Source organism: Sceloporus occidentalis, unplaced genomic scaffold (assembly GCF_023333645.1).
Source record: "Sceloporus occidentalis isolate IW3139 unplaced genomic scaffold, rSceOcc1.0.p SCAF_18, whole genome shotgun sequence".
NCBI lineage: Eukaryota > Metazoa > Chordata > Lepidosauria > Squamata > Phrynosomatidae > Sceloporus > Sceloporus occidentalis.
In genome coordinates, this window is record NW_028316998.1 from 2,062,650 (window position 1) to 2,083,237 (window position 20,588).

General features: G+C 37.5%; 1 protein-coding gene across 1 annotated transcript in view; it reads left to right on the forward strand.

Annotated features, from left to right (window-relative positions):
* LOC149302544 (GPI ethanolamine phosphate transferase 1-like) overlaps positions 1-20,588 on the forward strand; it is a 130,394-nt gene that overhangs the window by 94,094 nt on the left and 15,712 nt on the right. The window contains exons 19-25 of the mRNA XM_089482227.1: positions 1,434-1,542; positions 2,424-2,526; positions 3,382-3,484; positions 7,375-7,461; positions 10,586-10,641; positions 11,862-11,937; positions 13,539-13,612. Of these exons, the coding sequence (XP_089338353.1) occupies positions 1,434-1,542; positions 2,424-2,526; positions 3,382-3,484; positions 7,375-7,461; positions 10,586-10,641; positions 11,862-11,937; positions 13,539-13,612 (608 nt within the window). The remainder of the gene's footprint in view (positions 1-1,433; positions 1,543-2,423; positions 2,527-3,381; positions 3,485-7,374; positions 7,462-10,585; positions 10,642-11,861; positions 11,938-13,538; positions 13,613-20,588) is intronic.

The window sequence follows — 20,588 nt, forward strand, 5'->3', positions numbered from 1 at the left end:
TTTTATCTCTAAACTCAGCCAGTGTTGCTGAAATGCCTCAATGTTGAGTCATTCATGAACACAAAGCTAAAAAGCAGGGTCCATGTGTGATTACTTCTTCTTGAGAGATCACAAATGCCATACTAAGAGGCATGGTTCTTTTCACAAAGTGGCAGTGTCCAGCACACCGTAAACAAAGTTCCCAGATGGTGTGTCCAGACCATGCAGCATCCATGTAGATCAATAGTTTAAAAAAAAAAAAAATGTCATAAAATTTGAAAATAAAAAAAGATGTGATGTTACCATGACTCCATAAGGAAACCACCCAGTTACAAAAATAATAAAAAAAAAATGTTTAATTTGTATGAGCAAGTCTGTGTCTTCCCGAAAATCCTGCCACAGAAAGTGTTAAAAAAAACTTTTGAAATACCCTGAGGTGTCTAGTTGTAAAAAATATGCTGTAGCAGTGACATATACCAGGTAAATTCATGCCTGAAGTACAGCGTGTGTGACAAAAATTACTACAAAAGCTGGTGGTAGGATAAGTAGAAGTAAAACAATATCACCAGTTGAAATACCGTTAGGGGGTCTATTATTCAAATATGTGGTCTGATGGTGTAAGCTAAATCCTCTGGCCTCAAAGATGTCCCAAATAGATCATATTGTAGACACGGGATGACCAAAATTCCAAGCTGAAAATGTGCATCTCCAAAATGTGGCCGTTTAGCCCCTAAACAAACCAGTGCATGGGTGGTATCTCTGTACTCAGGAGATGTTGCTGAACACGTATTGGGGTGTTGTTTGACAGTGACATATACCAGGAGCTGCAAGTTCATACCTGAAGTACAATGTGTGTTAAAAAAAAAAAAAATCACACAAAAAGTGGCTAACACAAATATGGACAAAGGCTGGTGGTAAAATTAGTTAATGGAAAGTCTTAGAAATACCATGATGTTTCTTGTTTCCAAAAATATATGGTTTGATCAGGGTAAATTGAATTGGCCTTCTTCAAAGTTGTCCCAGATAGGACATGGGTCCAGATTTGTAATAGTTACATTTACTCGTACTTATTGATCTATAACTTGAAAAAACTAAATTGGGTATTTCTAAACTCAGCACAATTATTAGAATAGTTTTATTGCATTTTTTTATTTGCTTTTTTAATGAGTAAAAGATTCTCCAGATAAAACAAATGTGTTTATTGGCCCTACCCTTAATTAACGATTATTACACACAAACTAAGAGACTCAAATTAGATTAGTACGATACATTGGCAGATTTTATATCGCTATTACAGTAAGGATATAGTGAGAATTCATAATAACATTGAACATAGAAAGCCGTTTCTATTCTGTGTATTACCTCATATTGCAACAGGTGCTTATTTTAGAATAAACTTCAGACTGGTCATGTATAATACACACAGTGCTCACTGAAATCTCTTTGCTTTTTAGGTGCTGAACCTTGCTGTTTCTGTTTATATAGTGAATACCACCCATTCTAGCTTGGCAATGAAGCAAGGCTTACAAGTGATTAACCAGATTCTCAGCTGGGCTACACTAGGTATGGACAGTATATATGTATATTTTGCTTGCACACATGCTCCTGAAAAATAAAATCAACAAAAAAGTAAATACAAGTACTGTAAGCCTTTCCAAGGACACCAAAGCATTCTTGAAGGTCCCCTAAACAGAGGTCAGGGCACGGTCAAAGTCTGTTTTAAAGAAATCCAACTTTTTATTATTATTTTACATATTTCCTTATATAATCAATAATTGTTTTGATAATATCCACATGGACAGATATTGAAGTCTGACAAGATGGTTGGGGTTGGATCAGATAGGAGGAATTGAGACTTTCCACTTCCTCTGTTCATTGTTTTGCCCTGTGCAGTCCAACAATTAGCTAATCATATCTAGCGTCTCCGTTGTAATTCGGGAGAGTTAAGCCGTACAAAATTATTGCTACATTGACTAAACAAAAGGCTCTTAACTGAACATACCTGAAAGATATAACAGGTGCTTTTATAAGGCCATGAAGGAAGGTTTCTCTCTTTTTCAATTCTACAAATCGACTATTTTTTTTGGCATCATCCCTTGTCATACGATGATGGGGGAATAACAAGTAATATGTTTTACAGTATCCAGTAAAAATACTTAGTATGAGGTTTTGATATATTCATACTTATGAGATCCCCCATATGCATTTTTCCCACGCCAAGCTACTTTCTGTGCATCATATGTGTTTGGCATAACACAACTCAGTGCACATGATATCCTCATCTCCAGTCAGCTCCTGTGTTGCCTCAGCAAACACTGCAGATGGAGTCTGACCATGCTCTGAAAGTTCCTCCACTGGTTTCAACAAGAGCGATAAAGCTCATGTGTTGTTTGTGCCTTTGAAGAAGGATGAAGTTCTAACCCAGTTTAATTCTTTTTTTGCAGTGTCCGCTGTAGTTGTGCCGCTACTTAGTGCCACCATTCTGTTCCAGAGGCTCCTGTGCATTTTTATTTCATTCATGTCAACCTACCTGTTGCTGAGTAATGGGTAATATTACTATTTCTGCTCTAGTACACAGTTAGCTAAAAATGTGTATACCAACTGCACAAGTAATGTTAGGAGCAACACATATTAATACAACTTGTAATTCTGTTCTACCACAGGACTTGTTCTTGCGCTTCTGTTGTAATACATGACAGAATAATAGTTTGATTTAGTATATCTCTAATGTTAGTAGTCCAGGGTCTGTTCATAAAGCTTGTTAATAGCATATAGGTCTGCTCTAACACAGTAGTTATCAATAATGGTATACATTTCTGTTTCGTACAGGACTTGTTAGTAACATATAGCTTTGCGGTTTTTCTGTCACACATGTTAAAAGCACACTTTAGCTAAGCTGCATGGCCACTTTAGATTTTCTTGTTTTCTGTTTTGTAAATGCATGGGGTGACCCTAGATTTCCCTCATATATATTTGCCCCTTTCCCCACGCCTCAGCTAAATGTCATGCAGAAAATGTGTTTGGCCGATTACATATTTGTGTATATTATACATTCACCTCCAGTCAGCTCCGGCACTGGCTCAGGGACAGGGGTTTGTTCGAACCTCAGGGACGCTACATTGCATCACATTTATTTATGTAGCGTCACTGGATTCTATTGCTATTACAATCAGTGGAATGATTTAAAATCACACACAATAACAAACTGGTACAAAAGGAGAAGAGGGCCCTGCTCCTGCAAGCTTACAGTCTAGGAAACTTTCTTTTTTAATGATAATAGAGGACTTGTTAAACATATGTATTTCTGCTTTCGAATATACTGTTTTGCTTTAGAACTAGTCTTAATAATCACATGATGTGTTCCAGTAATGGTTCTTAGAGATTATTCCCTTTGTGCCACAGGTATGAAGCATTATTTCCCATAGTACTGTCATGCTTGATGTTTGTCTGGATATTAATGGAGCAAGAAAATCACCAGAAACACAATCTTTCTTTCAAACAAAAGGTACGATACTTCAGCATCAACAGTTTTACTTAAATTATTCAATCTCAGCTTATTTATACACATTCACTCAGAAATAGTGAGCAAGCTAAGGCTCACAATTCACAACAGTTCTCACCATTCTGTAAGAACGGTTATAAAGCATAAGGCTTTTCATAAAGACAATATTTTTGTGGTTTGCGTAGCGGCTTGCATTATACCTTTTTATTTAGTCCACTATTTATCCACAGACAAGAAGATTTCTGCTTGACAAATTTCTCAAAATATTCTTTACTTTTTTGTCATGTTTCCTTTTAAAAACACCTTAGTATAGTCTCAGTACAATTTTGGGTTTATTAAATAGAGTAGGGTTTTGAGTGCAGTTTATGAAACAAATCTTACATTGGCTGCATATTACTGGGAAGTACCAGGAAAAAAAAGGTTTTCTACCCACCTAAAAAATAAGTATAAAAAGAAGGCACTTATAGGCATTATAAGAGGCATAACAGAGCGACACTGTTTGTAGAAGGTTTACAGGCAATAGCGAGAACCCATTTACGTTTTTATTGAGATATTGTGTTTCATCTGCAAGTTGCATTCATTTCACTTTTAAAGAAGACCATACATCTGTGTTACCTTTCACCACTGAACCAATACAATTCTACTTATTGTTACAGATGTTCCACGTGGTCTTAAAATTTCCCCAGTGCAATAAATATAGCCCTTTGCATTTCACTTAATCTATCGACATACTGCTCACCCTAAAAAAGACCTTTGGATACCACAGGCAAATGGGAATTTAAACTCAAATATATTTTACCGATGGTAATGATAGTTATTTCTTATACTAAATTATCCTTAACATTTGAAAAAACTTGGCTTAATAAACTGTTACTGGGCCACCTTATTTGGTAGTTTTTTACAACAAGGTTATTGTTTCCTTGTATCCATAATGGATTGAGGTAACCCTTAGAATCCCGTGTAATGAAATTTTGTGAGAAATAGATTATTTAGATGTTTTAATTGCTGGTACTTTATTTATGCAATTTCTCAAGTGGTTGAATAGAGAGTCAAAAAAAAAAAACGTACATTGTGCAAATTCAAGCCTAGTGAGCTTCTGCTGTGGAAAAATCAGTGAGATTTCTTCCTTAGAAAGCTTGAATAATTAACCCTTAGTGCAAAATCAAATTTATTAGAAATGTACTAGCTTTGAGCATTTTAAACAAAACTCGATTACCATTGGAATCATTACCCTATCTCACGATATGGCTAATCTATAGAGTCTTAATAAATTTCAGGGATTTAAATTTACCACACAAAAGTAATTTAATTGTGCAGACTGACAAATGTCAGTTACTACTTAAATAACCAACTCAGACTAAGATTTCAGGCCCAGAAAGGCAGATTGTCATAATTTATATCAGCCAGTTCAGTGAATATATATTTATATGTGGTAAATTCAGTTGCAAAATCCAAAAAGATGAGATATATATGTATATCCTTCAACTTAGTCCATGTTACACATATATAACTCATCTCATAGAATGTCAGAAATGCAAACTTAATATTGTCATTGTCACAGTTGACGGTGTCCCATAACTTAATTTTCGTCCCATATTTTCTAAAAGCCTGCACCAATTTGTGTAAAATCGTAAAACAATGAAAACCCTAATTCCTTCCATAGCTGGCTCAAAGTAGTGAATGTCTAACCTAAGTAGTCTTGCCCAGCTGACTCTTTGCCATACAGTTAAATAAAGGTTTATGTTTATTTCTGGCAAGTCATTCCACCTCCCCATTACAAGAATGTAATAGTTCAGTGAAGTCTCACTGGGACTTGTAGCTGCCATATGCACGCAGACTCATTCTTTTATGATATTTACATTTACATCTGAATAGTTTTAGGCTTGCAAAAAGCTGAAACAAAAATTACCGTATTTTTCGCTCCATAAGACGCAGTTTTTTTCCTCCCAAAGTAGGATGAAAAATCAGCCGCGTCTTATGGAGCGAAGATGCATGCAGGCAGGCAGGCAGGCAGGGAGGGAGGGAGGGAGGGGGGGCAACGATATACCGTATTTATCGGCGTATAACACGCACTTTTTTAACTAAAATCCGGAGCTTAAACCCTACCTGCGTGTTATACGCCGATAAATCCGGGGTCGCAACTGAGGCAGGCGGCGGCGGCCGCCAGCAGAGGAGTCCTGGATTTCTGCCAGTCAGGGGGGCCCAAGGGGTGCCGAGCGGTTGCTGAAGACAACCGCTCGGCAACTCTCGGGCCCCTCTGCCTGACAGATATACAGGAATCCTTTGCTGGCGGCAGCCGCCGCCACCGCCGCCTGCCTCAGCGCTTCAACTCCTGTGTTGGAAGCGTTTGTCTCAGACGCCGGCGCTCAGCAGTGAAGCGCCGGCACCCGAGACAAACGCCTCACGCTTCCAACACAGGATTTTAAGGTAAGTGACCGGGGCGGGGGGGGGGAGATCCTGAGAAGGGGGGGTTAGGGAGTTAGAGGGGAGATCCTGAGAAGGGGGGGTTAGGGAGTTAGAGGGGAGATACTGAGAAGGGGGGTTAGGGAGGGAGGTCTTACTGTGTGTGTCTTACTGTGTTTGTGTGTGTGTGTCTTACTGTGTGTGTGTCTTACTGTGTGTGTGTGTGTCTTACTGTGTGTGTGTGTGTGTGTGTGTGTGTCTCACTGTGTCTGTGTGTGTCTTACTGTGTCTGTGTGTGTCTTACTGTGTGTGTCTTACTGTGTTCATAGCTTATTCAGTTATTGTAATAAATATTTTAGCCCATTTTTTAGCTCAAAATATTTTTTCCTTTTTTTTCTCCTCTAAAATCTAGGTGCGTCTTATCAGCAGGTGCGTCTTATAGAGCGAAAAATACGGTAGTCTATTTTTCACCGCAGTGAAAATTGAAGCCACAATTGTTTCCGAAAGAAATAACTATATTACTCCTCTTATATGTTTCTGTTCTTTTACATTATAGCTCTAATATACAACCGGAGATCATAATTTAGCTTTTCTGCAAATATCTTTAATTTTAGGGAAACACAAACATTTGGGAAAGGTTTTGACTGTTGTAACGTTTATTTATTTTGTGTCATATTCTATGTGTACCAACCACCAGGTGTGTCCTGTAGGCCCTTAAATCAGGGGCTTAGATCTTAAGGGGTCTAAGGCCATGTTTTGAGGGGCCTAAGTTGGCCTTCTTTAAACTGGCATTAATATCTACAAGTAAACAAAAAATAGTAATTCATGCGCTCGGTGAGTATTCTCAAAAGTAGACAAAATACTGAGTGCATGAATTACTATTTTTTAAAAAAAAGGAAACACAAAGATTCACAATGCGGCTAGTGGAGGGTTAAGTGCCTGGTGTTTTATTGATTTATCTATTCTTGGCATTAATATCTGCTATTGATTAAATATTACCAAGCATTATTGCATTGATTTGCTCTACAAAACTAACTACTCTATAATATAACTACTACAACTAAATGAGTATTTCACACATGCACAATTATATGGTTAGAAACCTATATTAGATGAGAACACTTTCAAATTGTTGACACTAAATAATAGAAAAGGCTGCATTGTGATAATTTGTATGTCTAATTTGCAGTCACTTACCAATACTAAATAATTTTCCATTGTTCATAACAATCTAATAAATTGCAAACAAAAAGGTTTGAAGTGATTATGTGTGCATTCCTAATTAAGCTTTAAAAATATAAAGCTTTTTCCCAGATAAAAAGTGCAATACAAAATGAATTAGTATGCACTTCTCTGCCACGGTCACTCTTACTTGGTATTTAATTCAGACATGTGTCTCTATTATTGCCTGCTCTGTATATCACGCCCTCCATTATTAAAAATGACCGTAATGACACAATGCATTGATTTTCTTCCTTTTTTATTCACAGCTTAGCAGTATTGACTTCTCTTGTAGTACTGATATAACTCAGCTTCGACGACTGAATCTCGATGACATTCGAAGATCTTTTTTCTTGGTATCCTTTTTTGATGCACTGCATATTAAAAGATGTATGCTATTAATGAATCCCAATGTTTTGTAATTATATATATATATATATATATATATATATATATATATATATATATATGTGTATGTATGTATGTGTGTGTAAATGGGTTTAGCCATATTAATCCAGTAGACACAATGTAAAAAAAAGAAAAAAAAAAAAGGATTACAGAATGCAATGATACCTTTTTTAGTGGACTAACATGATATTTAAAAGATAAGCTTTTAAACAAAAAAACAAAGGCTGCAACCTGCAGCAGGACCTAATATTAAATAGGACAACTTTATTGAAATGCTCGGCACAAGAGTAGCATCCCTCGCTACCACACAAAATCACATACAACCTCCTACCTCCAGAAATAATTTAATATATAATACAAACATCATCATCATCCCATCTGACAAGGGGGGATCAAGAGTCATCATGAACAGCCAGGGCTAGATTGCAGATGGAAACAGACAATTGTCTGAATACTACTACTACGAAACATTGAACCATGACCCCACCAGGAATACACAGAAGAACTCACTAAACTAATCAGGTCCTTACCAAAACCTCCTTATCAAGGATTTTAAAATCTTGTGCCTCCCAATCCTTGGTGACCTTCTACATGCTGCCCAAAATCCACAATCCAGGTAACCCAGGAGAGCCCATAATGACAGGTATGGGAACACTTACTGAACCAATATCTGGCCTAATAGAAAATATCCTTAAACCCCTAGTTTAAGAGCTTTATGTATACAGGACACCACAGATTGTCTCAGTAAACTGAGCTAATTCACAAACCTTCCCGCTAATACTATACTTGTAACCACGGATGTCACAGCCAGCCACAACAACAAAACACACTGTATTAAGAAATCATACGAATGCACATGAGACAAAGGGTGCTACATTGGGAAACTGGCCATAAGCTACTTCTCAGAATGAATCAAAAACCTGACACACTACCATAACTTTATACAAAGATACATCTTAATGTCCAATGCATGTCTAATTATTACAATCACCTGTGATGTGTTAATGTGTTTATTGGTTATCCTATGTTTATTTGTTCTAGCCTTTGGTTATCTCTCAAGCATTCTGCAGTTATTGCTCCTAGGACCATAATTTATGACACGCCACTCAACTCCCACTCTCTCCTTCTCTGACAACATCACTTGTTTTAAGTGGTAACCTCTGTCATGTTGATTAGTATTGCTTCATACCTGAAGAAGAGAGGAACACTCTCAAAAGCTTGTCTTGCTAGTCCAATATCATTGCATACTACAATACTCTGGGTTTTTTTTTTTTACATACACTTATTGGCCACTTTATTAGGTACACCTTGCTAGTACCGTGTTGGACCTCCTTTTGCCTTCAGAATTGCCTTCATTCTTTGTGGCAAACTTTCTACAAAGTCCTGAAAACATTCCTCAGAAATTTTGGTCTGTATGGACATGATGACATCATGCAATTGCTGCAGATTTGTTGGCTGCATATCCATGAAGCGAATCTCCCATTCCTCCACATTCCAAAGGTGCTCTATTGAATTGAGATCTGGTGATCTTGGAGGCCGTTGGAGTGCAGTGAACTTATTGTCATGTTCAAGAAACCAGTTTCAGATGATGTGATCTTTGTGACATGGTGTATTATCCTGCTGGGAGTAGCCATCAGAAGATGGTGATAAAGGGATGAACATGGTCAGCAACAATAGTCAGGTAGAATGTCACGTATAAACAATGCTCAATCGGTACTAAGGGGCCCAAAGTGTGCCAAGAAAATGTCCCCCACGCAAATACACCAGCCTGAACCGTTGATACAAGGCAGGATGGATCCATACTTTATGTTGTTTACGCCAAAGTCTGACCCTGCCATCTGAATGTCACAGCTGGAATCGAGACTCATCAGACCAGGCAACATTCTTCCAGTCTTCCATTGTCCATTTTTGGTGAGCCTGTGCGAATTGTAGCCTCAGTTTCCTGTTCTTAGCTGGAAGTGGCACCCAGTGTGGTCTTCTGCTGCTGTAGCCCATCTGTTGTGCGTTTAGAGATGATATTCTGCATACTTTGGATGTAACACATTGTTATTTGAGTTACTGTGTCCTTTCTGTCATCTCATCTGCCCATTCTCCTCTGACGTATGACATCAACAAGGCATTTTCATCCACACAACTGCCACTCTTTTCGGACCATTTTGTATAAACTAGAGATGGTTGTGCGTGAAAATCCCAGTAGATCACCAGTTTCTGAAATACTGTTAAAGACCTCCGATACCGCTCCCTTGCGAGCCTGCTCCTCCAGCGGCGGACATTACTGTCCGTCTCTGGAGAGGTGCCAGGTGCCGGCAAGTTGGCACCCCCCTGATGAGTGGCACCCGGTGCGGACTGCCCGCCCCCCGCTAGGTACGCTACTGGGCCCAATCCAAAGCAAGTAATTTGCATTTAAGGTTTAATTAGTATAACGTTTTAGAAAAAGAAGAAAAAAACATGATCATTTTGTTCTTTGTGGAGTGTATTTCTAAACATAAATCATTTTTTCACCCCAGTTTATTTGGAACAATACAAAATTATATTTTGTAATTCAGTACATTAGGTGTTACATAATAATAATAATACATGTATTACATTGTGTGTATACTATTGGAGCAGCCATCTTATCTTTCAGTACTCAAGATCTGCATTATTTGTGTGTGCCAAATATTATAGCTAGTAGGTTAGCAGGTAAAACCTGCAAACTGGCATCTAAATTATAATATAATCTACTAATAGTCTCCCACAGTAAGTATCTACACAACTGAACTGTACAAGGTATGCCAGGAATTAAAGATGATTTTTGTTCCTGTACCTTAAGAATGATGACAGCAGACATTTTAGATATAGATGCTTTTATCGGATGTTCTTTGATTAGAGAAATGTCATATACTGATACAATGGGCAATATTTATACAGAGCAATTCTGATGGAGCAGTCTGCAGGAACAATCCACTGGTTTTTACAGTGATTGCTCCATGCTTAGCACTCTGTCCCCTTATTGCGGTACTGGCCATTGCATATTGAATTTGCTTTCCAGGGTGGTCATTTAATAATCTATTTCCTTAACATTTTTTCCAGGTCTTCTTCATAATTACAGCGTTTTTTGGCACAGGAAATATAGCTTCTATAAACAGGTGACATATACAAAATCTGTGACAAAGTCGTTTTTCTTTATAATAAAATAAATCGTTGAAAAATAAGGTATCACTCTATAATGCACATAATTCCTCCTATACATTTTCCTAGACACTTTGCCAGTAAAACTTATGACTTAAGATGAGAAATAATCATTTATGTTTATAGAATGAACAATATTACTGTGTAGTTCAGTATGTAAGTGTGTAATTGCTCTATATATTAGACATTCAATTTTCGTTCCTTACCCATTTGGCAGAAAATTGGGGGCATTTTTAATTTGGGAATGAAATTCATTGACTGGTGCCCACATTCACAGTCATTCATTCTCTCATTCTCGTTCACTCTCTCTCATGCTCTCTAAATGTTTCTCTGCCGACCTCCTCCGCTTCTGCCGACCGCTTCCACATCTTCTGCATCTTTTTCTTGGTGGTGTCCTCTCCTTTGATTGAAGGATCGGAGTGACATTACTGCAACTCTTGTGGATTTTGATGGGTTATGTCCGAGGAGATGTGAAGGAAGACAATTAAGGATTGAAGATAGAAGAGAAGGAAGGAGATAGAAGAAGGAGATGCAGAAGATGATGCGGAAGCGGTCTGCAGAGAAGGTAGGGAAACATTTAGAGTGTGAAAGAATGTGGACCCACGAATGTCAAACGTACATTCTGAGCTTTTTGCTTTGTTTTCCTTCGATTCGTGAGGGTCTGGCCTCGTGTTCGGGTATTGTACGAAATGCTGAATTTACCAAAATTCTGTAAATTTACAATTTGTATGAATCCGAATGAACAATTCTTTTTATTTGCACATTTAATAACACAAAGTCCAGGCAGAACTCATTTTGTTTTGATCTTTGTTCTCCTATATGGAAAAAAAGACATATGAAACATGTGTGGTGGGCTCTTTGTCCCAAAGCTTTTGGATCCACCACCATGACTTGCTTGCTTTGCCCTCTGGGTTATGCTGTCAGAACCTGGCACTATAAGTCTCCACAGATCTGGCAGTACACTGGAAATCGGAGATCACTGCACATTACTACTCCTCCAATAGACCACCAGGCAGAAGGCTGCATAAGGGGATGTAGCTCTAGGACCCCAAGGACTTAGCTACTTACTTAACTACAGTTATAGCTCATGTAATTTCCAATAGTTTAGATTGTACATGTTATCAGTGTTATGAGTAAATGTTAAATGTTACATAATGGTTTGGATTTGATCCTCCAGTTTTGATCCTGCTTCTGTCTATTGCTTCCTGACTGTGTTTAACCCCTTTGTAATGGGGGGTCTGATGATGTGGAAGGTGAGTTTTCATTTCTATTCAAATATCATAATAATAACCTAATGTAGACCTTTTTTGTAAATACTTATTTTAGTAAGGCTGCTATTCAATGTTATTGATAATGCACACTTCAAGAATCCAACATTAGTTCTCAATTACATTCAGTTGGGTTTTGGGTTGTAGCCAATCACATAAGTATGGCAAAACATTGATTATTTGCATTTTCAGGTCAATCCAAACTACACTTCTAAGAATAGCTGAGCACCTTCTTCTTTAATAAGGCCATGTGAAGTTAGGCGTCCTTTACTTAGTAAGTCATAAGCCTACTAAGGAGCCAGCTGGTGCTTTAATAGGGCATAAATAACAGCCTATATCCTTAAGAAACACCTGAAAAAATTTAATTAAAACTACTTCAAGTTACAAAACATTTTACAAAGCTTTAAAAAGCTTTTAAATCAGCAGGCGGAAGTTAGTTACATTACAGGATATGTCATAGAGCATCCCCCGAGACAGGAAAAGTAAGTGAATTCCAAGAAAGATAAAACTGTGATGCAAAAAATAACACAACATACACGATTTGATGGTCTACTGACCAACGTCAAATATATTTATGGTAACCAGATTCATGAAACATGTATTAGTAAAATAAGTATGCCGTAGCCTTCATGAAAGTGAACAGGTATTGAGGTTGCCCTCAAGACCATAAGATCAGTTTCTGATATTGCTTTGTCTGTAACTGAAATTGTGGCTTTATTATTGCTTTAATTTATTAGTTCATAAAAAATATTAAGATATATGTCAAATATGAGTCACAATACAGAATTGTACTATATCACTGTTAAAGAGTTCCTGGGAACAAAACCGATTTAATAAAACATGAGATGTGCATAAATTGAGTTATCCCCTGCCAGTTAGAAATAAGGGCTAACAATAGCTAAAAATACAGTTTATTATTGATTGTGATTTCAAACAGCTGTGTCTGTATAACCTGCTGACATATTAAGGTGTATTTGCTTAACATATTGGAGTGCGCAATAAATGTTTTGCCTAAGTGGTACAGGACCTTTCAATACTTGTCACAGGATCTGCATATTTATTCCGCATGTTTGTTGGATGCTGATTCTGCTGAAACAAATAATGTTTCCAAGCTTAGTAAAAAGGCCCTTTTGAAATAACAGTTTAGTTTTCCTGGTATAGATGCCTAGAAATACATCTTTGGTGTTTGAGTTTTTCACTCTGCTCTTTAAGAAGTGTCAAAAAAGCAGAATATCGAAATTTGCTTTGGTATTGCTAAGAGGAGTGATTGGAGGATTCACCTAAGACGTTCTTCTTGGCACGTATTTCATTCCTCTTTAATTTAATACATGCTTGCTCTAAGCCACAAATTATGCCTTCTCATGTATTAATCAGAAAATTTATCCTGTATCCATTTTGGTATCTGTGTAACCTCCAAATTTGTTCAAGAAGTGAAGCATTAATATGAAATTCTTCTAAGTAATGCATTATTCATTCTGCAGAATGACAATCAGCCCCATCACTCAGTGACTTGGAGAAGGTTACTTACCATATGAAATATGTAAAAAGTAAGCCCACGTTCTGAGGTTGTGATTTTTCTGTTTCAGATTCTCATTCCTTTTATTTTGGTCATGTGTGCTTTTGAAACAGTTAAGATCTCGGGACAGATTCCCTCTAAAAGGTAAGATAAATAAAAAATCAAATATTGACCGCTACTGAGCTCTTTTGACCAGATAAAATAATAAGTAAAACTAAAAATCTCTATTTCTCCTTCAGAACAGATCAGTCAAGTCAATGCACACAGTATGATAAATGCAATGCAACATTTTTCACAGCTAAAACTGAAATATTAACACAGAAAATATAGCGTCACAGAGTTAAAATATGTCTCGTGGCAGCTACATGTGGTTAGATGATGCAATGAGCCCATTAACCCCTTAATGACAATTGCCGGTCCTGGCACGGCACGGAAAAGCATGTGCTTTACGACAATTGACGTGCCAGGACCGGCACGTCTTTAAACGGGTGCAGAAAGCGATCTACTATCGCTTTCTGCACCCAAAAAGCGTTGCTGAATGCCTCGACCTCGAGGCATTCAGCAACGCCGCGATCGGCACGAAGGGGCCATCTCTGGCCCCTCCACGGGGCGTCAACATCCGCCATACTTTGTATGGCGGCGGACGCCCGTTTTAAAAGCGTTTAGGAGGCGATCGACGATCGCCTCCTAAACTTAAATGGTGTCGCTGGAATGCCTCGATCAGGAGGCATCCAGCGACACCAAACACTAACCTTTTGATGGGCTGTGACCGCTCCGGAGAGCGGTCACAGCCGCAGCTGCCGGCAATCTTCGCCATCAAGGAAGATGGCCGCCGTCCTGTAACAGGAACCACAAATTTTAAAAGTTCGCTAGATGGTCCAGACCATCTAGAGAACTTTGGCTCCACTTGCAGGTTGAATACAGGTACTGCATTCACCATGCAAGTCAATGGAGCCCAGCTTTCTAATCACAGTGTGATTAGTAAAAATAAATTAAAAAATAAAATAAAATTAATAATAATTAGAAAAAAATAGTAAAAAACAGTAAAATGTAAAAATCATTTCCCACTGATGTCACTATCAGGGGAACCTCCAAGTTGAAAAAAAATGTTAAATTTTTTTTAAAAAAAAATAATAAAAAAAAAATATATATATATATAAAAAATATATTTTTGTGAGCAAGTCCTAAAATTAGCATATTAGCTTAAAACAATTCTCGCATGGAAAGAGTTAAAATACTGGCATATTAAATGCCCGTGGGGTGTCTACTTTTAAAAAATGTATGATTTGATGGGGTAAATTGAATGGGCCAGGTTCAACAACGTCCCAATTAACACGGGGGGAAGGATGGCCACACATCTAATTTCCAATTAGAAAAATGCACACGTACCAAATGTGGCCTTTTAGTTCCCCCAAAAAATGACACACCCATGCATGTGGGGTATCACTGCACTCAGGAGATGTTGCTGAACACATTATGGGGTGTCGTGTGACAGCGGCATATACCAGGAGCTGTAAATTCATACATAAAGTAGGTGTGTGTGGGAAAAATACACACACAAAAATATTACTGCAAACTTTGAAAAAATGCTGGTGCTAAAATATGTGCATGCAAAGAGTTAAAATACCAGCATTTAAAATACCCTGTGGTGTCTAGTTTTGAAAAATATATGGTTTTGTTGGGCACACTGAAATGGCCTGGCTCAAAGATGTACCAAATAGGGCATGGGCAGTGGATCCCAAATGCCAAAGTTCAACATTGAAAAAAGCGCATGCCCCAAATGTGGCCCTTTTGCCCCAAAACAGCCAGGCAAAATCATTCATGTGAGGTATCGCTGTACTCAGGAGATGTTGCTGAACACATATTGGGGTGTTTTGTGATAGTGACATATACGAGAACATTTTAATTCATACCTGAATTAAAATGTGTGTGGAAAACCAAATGCAAAAAAATGACTACCACAAAGTTTGACAAAGACTGGTGGTAGATATGGTGCATGGAAAGAGTTAAAATACTAGCATTTGAAATACCCTGGGGTGTCTAGTTTTCAAAAATATATGGGTTTATTGGGCACACTGAAATGGCTCGGCTCAAAGATGTACCAAATAGGGCATGGGCAGTGGATCCCCAAATGCCAAAGTTCAACATTGAAAAATGCGCATGCCCCAAATGTGGCCCTTTTGCCCCCAAACAGCCAGGCAAAATCATTCATGTGGGGTATCGCTGCGCTCAGGAGATGTTGCTGAACACATATTGGGGTGTTTTGTGATAGTGACATAAACTAGAACATTTTAATTCATACCTGAAGTAAAATGTGTATGACAAAACAAATGCAAAAAAATGACTACCATAAAGTTTGACAAAGACTGGTGGTAGATATGGTGCATGGAAAGAGTTAAAATACTAGCATTTGGAATACCCTGGGCTGTCTAGTTTTCAAAAATATATGACTTGATGGGGTAAATTGCATTGGCCGGGTTCAAAGATACCCGAAATGGCACATGGGGGGAAGAATTACCAGATTTGGAAAAAATGGCTTTGAAATAGCAAAACGCTACCTGTACTTATTGCCCCATAATGGGTAGAAAAAAGCAAAAAAACATAAAAACATTGGGTATTTCTAAACTCAGGACAAATAGTAGAAACTATTTAGCAGGTTTTTTCATTACCTTTTATAGATGAGTAAAAGATTTTTCAACTAAAAGTTAGAAACAGTCATTTTTTTCTAAATTTTTCACCATATTTTATAATTTTTTTAATAGTAAATAATATGATACAATCAAAACAATGTCATCTAAAGAAAGCCCTTCTTGTCCTGAAAAAAACAATATCTAATGTGTGTGGGTTCAGTAAACGGGAAAGAAGAAAATTACAGCTAAACACAAGCAGCGCAGAAATGTTAAAAAGGCCATTGTCACAAAGGGTACAAAAAGTAAAATCAGCCTTTGTCTCGAAGGGGTTAAGGGCCACTGTGCCAACCAGGCTATATGTCTGTGTTCTTTTCTTCCTGAGTTTCTTCTTTATTTTTCTAGCATGCATTGTGCTGCAGGCCCTAAAATATGTTATCTTATAAAGGCAGACAGATGGCTTTACTTTGCAGCAGTAGTAAATACCTCTGTAAATTCATGACAAAAGCCTTAATTGTTAACACATTGATTTCTACAAGAATTAAATACACTTTTGTATTATATTTTGATGCAATCCCTTCACTATGCTTTAATGTTGTTATAAGCACTTGAAGGGCCGATAATGGCCTGTGTGACAAATACATTTATATGACAACTCTTCTTTTTGGGTGAATTGTATATTTTATCTACTTTCTTCTTAACTAATCAGTAATGGCTTTCAGACAGCATACATTAATTACCGTATTGAAAAATCATTGTATCGCAAGTATCAAAAGTTAATAAGTGCACTTGTAAGAAAGTATAACACTGATTGTAATGGCTGTACCCCTCTGTTAGAGGTAGTATCTATTTTGCCATCATAATTGATACATTTTTGCAACTGAATTCACTATTTATTGTGTGTATATGTAAACATAACACACAATATTTATTAGGAATAAAATATAAAAAAAAAACAGATCCCCATTTTTGTTTTCCTTAGTATTTCCACAGCAGTAATACCACTGCTGCAAAACAATCCAATTTATGTTTAACATCCCAAGTAAATAGTCCCTTACACACACAATCATTTTTGGTACCGTTGTGTTGGAAGTCAACAAAAGGTTAAGGTTGGAAAGTTTTAGGAATGTTAAGAATTATTTTCATTCTTTTTTTTTTAATTTCTGAACTTTAAAAAAAAAACTTTTTAACCCCCTGCAATCTCTTTTGACTATACAGTAGATCTAAATATTTCTTCAGATGTGCATCTTTTTTTTTATAACCTTCTTTCTGTAAAAAAAAAAAAAAAAAAAATCTAAAGTACACATCGTAACTCATTTTCTCCTTTTCAGTATCCGTAATCATATTTACAGTACCTGGAACATGTCTTAGGTCTACGTTTATGGTTAACTTAGCAATGAACATATACTTTAGTGTGGCAGAAGCCAAAGCTATCACAAATGAAATAACACAGTGGAATTGAAGCATTTGAGTTATAAAACAGAGACTAAATGAAAGAAAAATATGCAGGAATGGAGGCACCAGGGGCTTAGATTATAGCACAAGCCACATAAAGGAGGTTTTGATATAGAAAGCTCCCACTGTTGCCAGTGGGGATTTTTTTTTAGCAGTGGAGGGACTAAACTGCTAATGATGGCTAAATAGAAAGTATTCTGCCCTTGTAGACTGTGACAACAGGGCAAGATCCTAAGAGCCCAATATCTGATTTTAGTATTTGATAGTGTCATTGAATATTTTTGTTTTATTTTAGACTTAATAATAGGAGAAGGTACTTACATCTGGGTAATGGCAAGAGTTATATAATTTCTTGCTTTAGGTGGAAAACATGTCATCACAAAGCTTTATATGGAAATGCCATTGCTGCACTGGAGATAAATTCAAATTATTACAGTCAGGGTCATAATGAGAATGGGTTTCTAATTTTATCTATGCATTAACTGGCTATTCTGCTTGCTCATGTTATAGGTGTTGATGTACATTAAACTTTTCCACAATCTGATTATTATGAACAATATAGATCCTACACCCATATAAGAAATATTTTTTAACAAATAAATTGCATTCAACATATGTCTGGAGATGACAGTTTAGTGAATATTTAACAAAAGTTTAAAATGGTGTATGGCACAATGAGAAAACTAAAAATTGTTTATGTAAATGTTACATGTATTGGTGACCAGTAAATGAATCTGATTATCGTACTTTAGTATAAGAGTACACTGAAATATATTGTTTGTGTCTATACAGCAGTGCTGTACCATAAAATAATTTACTACTTCTGTCATCATAAGTAAACAAGGAGTCTTTAACCCCTTAAGGACATTATTTAAAAAAAAAAAATTGTAACCTTCTGGATCTGTTTTAACATTTTTGCTGTGCTCGTGTTTGCATTTTGCTTTATTTTATTTTTCACAAGTTATAGGGCAATGAATACAAGTTTCAAAACCATTTTTTCAAATCTGGTAATCCTATCCACATGTTTATTTGGGACATCTTTGAAGCCAGTCAGTTTAATTTACCTCATCAACCCATATATTTTTGAAAACTAGACACCCCAATGTATCTTAAATGCTAATTTAGTAACTTATTTTGTGTTTTTTTTTTACCCAAATTGTACTTCAGGTACTCTTGGTATATGTCACTTAAAACAATACCCCAATATTTGTATCTCCTGAGTACAGTGATACTACCCACGCCTGGCTTTGTCAGATTATTGGGAAATAAAAGGCCAGATTTGGGGCATGCACAATTTAGTTAATGCCAGCAGATTCTGATTAGCAAAGTGATGCCACCAGTACATAGGTTTTTTTTCTAGTTGTTATGGGGCTAAAAGGCCAAAAGGTGTGCATTTTTCAGTTTAGAATTTTACCATCTGGTCATCCTTGTCCTATTTGGGACATTTTTTAACCGGGCCAATTCAATTTACCCCCATCAAACCATACATTTTTGAAAACTGAACACACCAGGGTATGTTAACTCTTTCCATGCACTAATTCCACCACCAGCCTTTGTCAAAATTTGTGGTAGTCCTTTTGTGTGGTTTTTATAACACATATTGTACTTTAGGTATGAATTTACAGCCCTTAGTGTATGCGACTGTCAAACAACACCCAAATAGGTACCACTCATGCATAGGTGTGTCATGTTGTTTTGGGGCTAAAAGGCCAGATTTGGGAGCTGCGCTTTTTTTCTTTATATTTTGGCATCTGCTCAGTCTGCTCCCATGTCTTACAATACCCCATCAAACCAACCATTTTTTTAAATCTAGACATCCCATGGGTATTTGAAATGCTAGTATTTAGTAATTTTAGCACTAATTTTATCTCATAAAAATAAACTTTTTATTGTATTGGAGGCCAATTTGTGCCAAATGAAGTACTGCCAGTCAGTGGTGCACTGGATATGAGGTCATATGCAGCGCAGCGCTGACTGGTTGATGCAATGAGCAAGTCCGCACTGCAAACTCAAAGGCCAAAGGCAGAGAAGTAAGACGGGAAATATGTTTGTACTAATATGAAGGGGAGTGTACTAAAGGAAAGGTATAAGCAGGGCCGGCCCAAGGCAAAATGCCGCCTGGGGCGAATTTTAAAATGCCGCCCCCCCCTTATCTACCCTTTCTCTCCCTCCGTCCCTGCCACACCCCCCTTATCTACCCTTCCTCTCCCTCCGTCCCTGCCACCCCCCCCATTATCTACCCTTCCTCGCCCTCCGTCCCTGCCGCCCCCCCCCCCCCTTGTACTTACCTTTCAGCAGTCCTGCGGCGAGTCTCCCTGTTCGGTCTCGGTGCCGGCTTGTAATGCTGAGCGCCGGAAATCTTCCGGCACTCAGCATTACAAGCCGGCACCGAGACCGAACAGGGAGACTCGCCGCAGAGGAGAGAGAGAGAGGGGCGCCGAGCGGGTACTGACAGCTTGGTAAGCGAAAACCACTCGGCGCCCCTTTCTCTCTCTTTCGCTTAAAAAAAAAAAAAAGGGCTTGCCCCACTCGGCTCCATTGTCGGGCCGACCCTGGGTATGAGGTGACAGGAAAATAATGCTGGGTTGGTATGGAGATGATTGTGATATTGTATGCAGTGGTAGGGGATGGACATTTTGTTGGTTAGGGATAATGATTGTTGTGGGGGCTGTGAATGAGTTATAATGTGGGGTATGGTGGTCAGGGGTCAGAGGTGGTCATACACTTACACATACATTCATACGTACACACAGCCACTCTAACACCATACAAATAAATAAATACACAAGTTGATGGACATTGGGGGAATCTTTTTTGATTTACTTTATTTAATTGACTTTATTTAATTGAACAACAAACCAAGCAAAGTAGTTCAAAGGGTAGAATACAATCTTAACTAGATACATAACTGCTTAGATTCCCTTTACATTTGTATAATATTAAAACATTGCAATACAGTTTTATTAGCCACGAGAGAGAGGCTGTGTAAAAATTATTTTGAAACAATTTCAGGTTTACATTTGCACAAGCATTCAGTG